This window comes from Pteropus vampyrus, unplaced genomic scaffold, assembly GCF_000151845.1.
Source record: "Pteropus vampyrus isolate Shadow unplaced genomic scaffold, Pvam_2.0 Scaffold7, whole genome shotgun sequence".
Lineage (NCBI taxonomy): Eukaryota > Metazoa > Chordata > Mammalia > Chiroptera > Pteropodidae > Pteropus > Pteropus vampyrus.
The window spans coordinates 2,310,642-2,319,089 of NW_011888788.1; the positions used below are offsets into that span (position 1 = coordinate 2,310,642).

Genomic DNA, 8,448 nt, shown 5'->3' on the forward strand with positions numbered 1-8,448 from the left:
CTCCCATGCCTCACCAACTGACTTTTAATCTCATTTTATCTCAGATTACAAGTATATTTATGAATCATGCATTTTTTAAAAGGATAGGTATATATAAATATATATTTAGACCATATGATCTGATGAGAACGTTATTTTAGAAAGACTATACTTCTTTTTTAAGTGTCTGTAAATGTGTCAAGAACAGAAGGAACAACTGTCAATGTTGCCATCATTTAACATGCCTAGAACAGTTGTCTTTGACCCAATCTTAATATTCTTGGCTTTTCTTGCTTTCTCTCCTTGTCACTGTCATTGTAAAATGTGAAGATGTGACTGCTTAAACAGGGGAATAAATTAGCACTACCTGACTAAGCTTGGGCTTCAATTCTAATTAAAACGTCAAGTGCCAGAACAGTCTTCACAACAGAATAACCAAGCATTAATGACCACTGGGTTCAGAGAGTCACTTTTGGGGAGGGGTCTAGAAGGTGGGATACATGAATCCAAGTGACACCTCAGCTGGCGACTGGCCCCCTCCTTGCCAAAAGTTATCTAACATTTAAATTATAACTTATGATCCATCTTCCACCCATCTGTGAATCAGTTTACTTCTGACAGCTATGACATTTTAAAAAAGATTACAGCTGCCCATTAAAAGATAATACAAATTCCATCATACTTGAGCAGTGTGCTTGCTAATCTTCATGCCCCTCCCACTCAAGTCTGTTCACTTCGGTGGCCTGGGTTCTGTGTAGCTACATACTTACTTTCTAAGCAGCTGCCCTTAAATCCTATAACCATCAGATCTCAAACCTGGCAAGAGACCCCTTCGCCAGGATTTCACCCTAGTGGAACCAAAAGAACCAACTAGTTAATCTGAGAAGGGAGCTGGTTAGTCTCTGTGTGTTAATTATGGTCTCTAAGGACAGGGCTTCCCTTTTTGTGGGGTCGAATCCTCTAACGACCAGAACGATAAGACCCTGAGGGACAAAGAGGCTTTTCCTGCTGTCAACTTCCTACTCCGCTGAGCTGGCCCCTCGTGAGCTCCTGAACCCTCTGGCCAACCAGAATACTTACACGGGTATGGGACCTTAAACCATGGAGCCACCAGAAGCACGCCCTGCCTGGCATCTGTTCGAGCGTAGAAGCCATACTTGGTGCTGTCAGGAGGAAAGACGTCTGTCACTGTGAAGATGAAGCAGAGCAGCCAGGACACGAGGATGGCCAGGATGATCTGAAGTGGTCGAAGGAAAAGACTCGATCAGGCCAAGAGGAGTGGTGGTTGTTGGCAAAACACATGCCTTCCTACGTCTGAGTATAACACCCCCAGGATCTACCGCTGTCAGTACTTTGCTGAAAAACCCTGTGACAGATTTGCTGAAAGCCTATTATTCCTTAAATAGAATCACATTTAGAGAAAGCAGTTTTATCCAGGTAGAGTTACTTTAACCTTAGGTCTAACTAGTAGAATAAGGATAATGGACAAGGTGCCTGCCAAGGCAACGTGGGGTTAGCCCTCTCAGTCCCAGGAACTAGCAACGTCCTCTTTCGCACTACTAAGGATTTCAGAATTGGAAGCTGCCGCCACTTTTAAGTCCATGACGACGTGGGTGGTCATTAGTACCCCAATGTCGCTGCACAGACGTGGTCCCCTCAGGAGAACCTGCTTAAAACCTTCCTTTCACATAAACGTTGTACATAATGAACCAAAGGCAATACTGTCAGGAAAGATAAAAAAAGGTGACAACTCACAGGGAACATTTTGAAAAGCTGCAACTTGTACGCAGTCCATCCTTTCTTGGATTTGTAAATTGGGAGAGGAAATTTAACATTTCTGGCATACTGAGAAAATAGTAATACTAGGAAAATTGTCCTGAGGAGAGAAAGAAAATAAACTGTGTTAAAGGCCGTATGTCTGTGTTTTAAAATATTGCTCAAATCTTCAATGGCAAAAGTGACTACGTGTGATCAACTCATTTCTCTAGAAAGCTGCTCGTGTTCTTAACCGTTATTTGGGAAACTGTCTTTTGGCAACGCTGTTTTTGGAAAGATATTAGAACTCTTTCTCTTAGCGTTATTTGATACAGAAATGAAATTATTATGTAAATGCCTTGGCTAAATTTTCCTTAACAGAACAAGAAAACCCAAAGAATGTATACGCTGATGGGAAAAGCTCACACTATGTAAGGGAGAGAGAGAGGCTGCCAAATACAACAAAAAGCCAGTGTAATTACAACCACAAATTAACTGAAAAACAAGCAACTACCACACGAGTGTGCACATAGACGCACACGCATACGTGCAAACAGTGAGGACGGATCCAAAATGCTCACAGGGATTGGCTTCGGTTGGCAATATGATAACGCAACTTTTTCTACTTTTCTGTACTTTCTGATTTACTTAAAAAAGCATAAATTACCTTTAAAAAGCAAAAAGTAAAGCTTCAATGTTCAAGAAAGCGATATACAGAATTCCATATTCACGCTAAGCGGTTTCGTGTGTCAGACATTATAGGAAGGTCTCCCCACCCATCGCCTCATCTCACTGTTCTGCAGTGGCTTCTGTGGTCATCTCCTTTAGAGAGACAAAGCCAGCAGTCCAAGGTCATGCAGCTACAGCTTGCAGGGTGGGCAGGCCAAGGGTCCAGCTCTAGGGCCTGGGCTCTGAATCACTTTGCCACACGGATCATAAGGGCTGGGAGGCCTGGGCTGGCTCAGAAGGCCCTTCACCCTGAACCCCACACTCCTGACCGAGATGCCCTGAGGGCTGCAGGAAGCAGCAATGACAAGTGACTTTCCTGCAACAGGCCCGAGACATTCTCGTCAGTCTACTCCCGAGTGTGGCAGGTGTGGGATGGCTCCCCATGACTGAAGCAATAAAGGCATACACACAATGGTGTGTTTCATCACCCACTGGGAATCACTCTTTGACTTACAACCCAAGACACAGTTGGCCGAAGAGTGGGTTCTCCATCAGAGCTAAGCTTAATGGTTCCTGGGTACAGTTCTAATTGCTGAAATGGAATTATCAGCTCTGATCTCGCTGGTCAAGTGCAGCTTTCCTGTCATGTATCTAATGAGGTACGAACAGTAGCCGGCTGCAGAACAGGCCTGTGCTGCTTCACCATCTCCCCCCACCTACTTGGGCGTCGAGGGTCTCTGGCCTACCACAAAGTCACCAGGCCAGTACCAATTCAAGGTTGAAAACACTGAAAACATACATAATGCTCAAGTTATTCCAACTTCCCTGGGGTGGTGGAATTTAACAACAACTACTACAACAAAAAATGATACGGCAATGAAGGATATTAAAACTGCTTTGTTTTAAACTTAGACAAAAACGAAAAATTCAGGTTTTAAAAAATGCTACCGATTAATTTCAAAGTGAACACTCTGAGATCCCAAAAGATCCTAAGTCTGCTATTATTATTATTTTATGTGGCATCCCATGGGGCAATTGCGCCTGAACTGTGGTGTTCACTTTTCAAAGCCTGTTTATAAAAGGTAGGGGGACACATACAAAAATTCAAGGAAGGACACCTAAATCTCAGGCCTAAATCTGGCAGTGCGAGTTGAGTGAATGGGCTGGGCAGATGAGAGCTCCATTTTCTTCCCATTCTAAAATCCATCTACTTCTAATTTATGGTTATCCTCAAATACACCTGTGGAGCAGGCAGGGCAGGCAACCCCACAGCAGAGGCAGAAGGTGGGGAGGGGGGCGTGCCTATGTTCACATACCTTGGCCGAGCAGAGGAGAGACAAGGGTCTGAGCCTCAGATCCTCTGGCCAGAGTTTGGTCCGCCATAGCTGGCTCTTTCTACCTCATGTTTACATGTCGCTTCTTTGTTGACCTTTCTTTTACCTTACAAATATTTTTCAAAAAATACGTACTAAAATGTAGGAAAATTATAAAAGGCAGATAAGTTAAAAAAAAAAAAAAAAAGGACAAGATCTTAAAGATCTCTCATCATCCCCACTGGGTGACAACCATGGAGCATTCTGGTCTATCACCTCATTGGCTTCCATTCCTGGGATATTGATGTGTCGTCTGGGAATAGAGAGGGAGACAGGACTGCCTGAAATCATCCTTGTCCTCAGAGCACGAACATGTCATCCATCATCTGACCCAAAGTGGAATCATACTTTACATGCCACTTCCCAACCAGCTTGTAGCCCTGTTAATGACACAACCTCAACAGATGGAAATCTGAAACAGCATCTTAGTGACTGCTTAGCATTCAGCCCTATAGCTGTACCGCATCTCGTTTAACAGTTCCCACACGGTGTGACGCTGGGAGCAACAGAAACACGGTGATAGATCACCCTTCCCTGACCTGCCTCAGTATCTCCTTACAAGTTCCTAGGACTGGGACGGATCTGTCGAACAGTAAACACCTGATTAAAAAGCTTCTGATACAAACTGCCAAATATGTACAGAAAGGTTGGGTGAATTTACAGTTCCACCCAGGGACCAAGGACATTCATTTGCTACTCTCTGTAACATAGAGTCTTATCATACTTTCAAATCTCTACCAATTTCATCAATTTAAAAAACTGTATCATCTTATAATGGTAAAGTTGTGTAAGTATGCTTATATTTATGCACGAACAATATAAAATATAAAAGAATATTAAAGTTTTACTAATCATGAGATTTTTTAAGGGATGGGGATGGGTGGGAAGGACTACTACTTTAGATTTCCCTGTTTAATTACTGTTAAACTTCAAATGACTAGAATTTTAATACATTTGAGGGTACAGATAAAATGAGATTTCTTCTGAGTGTTTGGTGATGGTACTGGAAGGTTCATGTTATACTCCTCTACTTTTGAATAAGTTTGAAATTATGCCTAAGAAAAGTAACGAAAATGCAAGTTTTCTCAGTAAAAACACAGTTCCCAACAAGGACCTATGCATGGTATTAGAAATGTTAACACATTTACCCTCCAGAGACTGTCTCTAAATGCCACCTCTTTTGGAGACCTAGGACTCATGTTGTAAAACCTAATCCATCACCAGTACTCCACTGCCCACAGAATCCCTGTGAATGTGCATTTTCATATGCACTGGGGGAGGGGGATAACCCTTTTTTACACATTAATCAGCTATTTGTATTTCTTAAATGGCTGTTCATATTATATCCTTCATCCATTACTCCACCAGGACTCGCTCTCCTTTAAATCAATTAGTGAAACTATAAACTGGGGACATTGGCCTTTCTGGTGAAATTGGTTATATTTTCCCAGATTCATTTATAATTTAGTTTCAGTGGTTTTTGATATGAGTTTTAAATGCATTAGAAGTAAAATTTACTGATCTTTTCTCATTATCTGCTTTAAGATCTTGTCTTCTATCTGTGGATTCCAAGAAATAAGCATTGTTAAAAAAGTCTCCCCTCCTGCGGTTGTCAGGTCTAAGTCGGAGTCTCCCAAGGGCCCAAACGGCTGAGGAAGCTCTTCATCGGAGGTCTGAGCACAATGAGTGTCTGGGGAGCAATTCTGAGCATTGGGGAACGCTCACAGACTGTGGGGTGATGAGCGATCCAAACTCCAAGCGTTCCGGAAGCTTTGGGCTTGTCCAGTGTGCCACTGTGGAGGAGGTGGATGTAGCCATGAATGCAAGGCCACACGAGGTGGATGGAAGAGCTGCAGAACCAAAAAGGGCCATCCCAAAAGAAGGGTCTCCAAAACCTGGTGCCCAATTCACTGTAAAAAAGATTTCTGCTGGTGGCATTAAAGATGACACTGAAGAACATCACCTAAGAGATTATTTTGAACAGTATGGGGAACTGAAATGACTGAAATCATGCCTGACTGAGGCAGTGGCATGAAGAGAGGCTTTGCTTTTGTAACCTTTGATGACTATCACTCTGGAGACAAGACTGTCATTCAGAAATACCACATTGTGAAAGGCATAACTGTGCGGGAAGGAAAGCCCTATCAGAGCAAGAGATGGCTGGGGCTTCCTCCAGCCAAACAGGCTGACGTGGTTCTGGAAGCATCGGTGGTGGTGGTTTTGGTGGGAATGACAGCTTCGGTCATGGAGGAAACTTCAGTGGTCGGGATGGCTTTGGTGGCAGCCGCAGCAGTAAAGGACACGGTGGCCGTGGGATGGCTACAATGGATTTGGTAACGATGGAAGCATTTCTGGAGGTGGTGGAAGCTACAATGATTCTGACAATTACAACTATCAATCTTTGAACCTTGGACCCATGAAAGGAGGAAGACTTTGGAGGCAGAAGCTTCTAAGGTGGTGGAGACCAATCCTTTGCCCAACCATGAAACCAAGATGGCTTATGGCGGTTCCAGCAGCAGCAGTAGCTACGGCAGTGGCAAAAGGTTTTAATTACTGGCAGGAAACTAAGCTTAGGGGGAGAGGCGAGCCAGAGAACGGGGAATCTACAGGTTACAATGGATTTGTGTTGTACAGTGGTGACAGGGCCTCGCCGCTACAAAGACACGTTTTAGTCAACACTCGTGTATGGGCAAATAACTCTAACTTGAGGACTGTATTTGTGACATTGTGTGATGGTTTATTTTAGTTTCAGTTCTGTAGAAAGTGTAGTTTCAGTTCTGTAGAAAGTGTAGCGGCATTCCAGCAAAGGGTATATTAACGTACTTTTTTTTTTTGCATTCATGCTGTTGATTGCTAAATGTTAACAGTCTAATCATAACACTGAATAAATGTATCTTTTTAAAAATGTGTTGTGTAAAGTTAGTCTACTCTGAAGCCATCTTAGTAAATGACCCCAACAGTGTGAAGTTACAATCCCTTTGGGGGATGCCAGTTCCATTTGAAATTTATTTACAACCTGCTTGGGTGCAGAAGCCATTGTCTTCAAAAACCCTGGTGTAGTTGAATTGACAGTTATTCTGTTATAATGTGAAGTTCACCGTTAAAAGGGTCACCCAAGCAGTCATGAAGTTTATTTGGTTATTAATGATTACTGGCATATACTATGCAATATATCTAAAATAAATTATGATGCCAGATAAAATTATAGATAGGGATGAAACTTGTGTATCATCCATTATAATATGTAATGAATAAACAATTTAATATACTCTTGGGGGGGGGGAATCTTCCCTGTTTTAAGATTAAATATTTATATTGGTTTTCTTCCAGCACTTTTTCTACATTTAAGTCTTAATTTAACTGAAATGTGATTTAATATAAAGTAGGAATCTAACTTTTTTCCAAATAATTATCTCATTTTTCCCACACAATTCTTCCATTTCCCACCGCTATCAAATATGACTGCATCATATACTAAACATGAACTTTATCTTGGTTTTATTTCTATCCCTCCTGTTCTACTCTGCCAAAGTCATTACTGACCTAGGACCACTCTCGTTATTAAGCTCTGGAATGTGTTTTAAATTTTATAAGGGCAAGTCACTATTTCCTTCTCCCTGACCTTTCTGGTATTGATCCACATTATTTTATTTTATTTTCTTTCACATGGGTTAGCACATCCGAGATAACTTTAAATGATACTAGTGATGATAAACATGCTTATCTCAATTTCTGATTTCAACAGGTAGGCCTGACTTGTCTTTCACCACTAAGAATGATGAATGCTAACACTTCCAGCAGGGATACAGGTTGAATGATTGTATGTATCACCATGGTTTTTATTAATAAAATCCACATGGACCCATAATGGATTTTATTAATACATTTTCTAATATATAATCATCTTTGAGTTCTTGAAATGACACAAAATGTATTGTTCTTTTATTGTATTATCTGTACCAGCATTTTCCCAAACAATGTTCCAAAGAACATTCCTCCTGGATGTTTACAGATAGTATTGTAAAAAAAAAAAAGTACAATAACCGTGTGCAGAGCTGGAAACGAAGGCCCTTTTTTCAAGAGTCTTGTGCATACTTGCGTTTTAAAAGATTACAAGGAGCCTTAAGTAGAGAAAAACGCTGAGCTTTAGCGCAATACTACCTGAACACACGTAAACTCAGCTCAGGGTTTTACAAAACCCCAGGAAGAAAGAATTGGTCAGACTCTCCCTTTTGTAGTAACTCTGTCAGCATTTGACATTAAGATAAAATTGACTGCGAAATTCTCTTCTTTCTCAAAGCTCCAGAACAGTTTAAATGGTGCGTGTGTTCTCTTTTCTTTGAGGATGTGATACACTCACTGCCTAATCACTGGAGCCCAGGGCTTCTTTTAGGGATAAAAGTCCTTCGACACACTCTTGACTTTTCTCGTGATCACAACTATGCTCATGTCCCGTGCTCCTCCCCTCACTTATTCACAACCTGCTTACCCAACACGTCTCTGTGACAGATGGTGAGCCAGGGTGCTGTGGGTGCCATGGTGACCAGTACAGAGCTGAGTCTCTGCCTTTACAGAAGTGACACCTCGAGTACAAAAGATGAGCTCTTGCAAACTCAAAAACACGAGAGGAAAAATGAAAAGCTCGACAGAAAAATTCACAGATAAAACTGAG

At 41.7% G+C, this 8,448-nt stretch overlaps 1 protein-coding gene and 1 pseudogene across 1 annotated transcript in view; one reads left to right on the top strand and one right to left on the bottom strand.

Moving 5' to 3' along the window:
• SLC23A2 (solute carrier family 23 member 2) overlaps positions 1-8,448 on the bottom strand; it is a 101,381-nt gene that overhangs the window by 19,524 nt on the left and 73,409 nt on the right. The window contains exons 9-10 of the mRNA XM_011369975.2: positions 1,735-1,855; positions 1,060-1,216 (exon numbers count right to left, since the gene is read on the bottom strand). Of these exons, the coding sequence (XP_011368277.1) occupies positions 1,060-1,216; positions 1,735-1,855 (278 nt within the window). The remainder of the gene's footprint in view (positions 1-1,059; positions 1,217-1,734; positions 1,856-8,448) is intronic.
• On the top strand, positions 4,551-6,560 carry LOC105299244 (annotated as a pseudogene).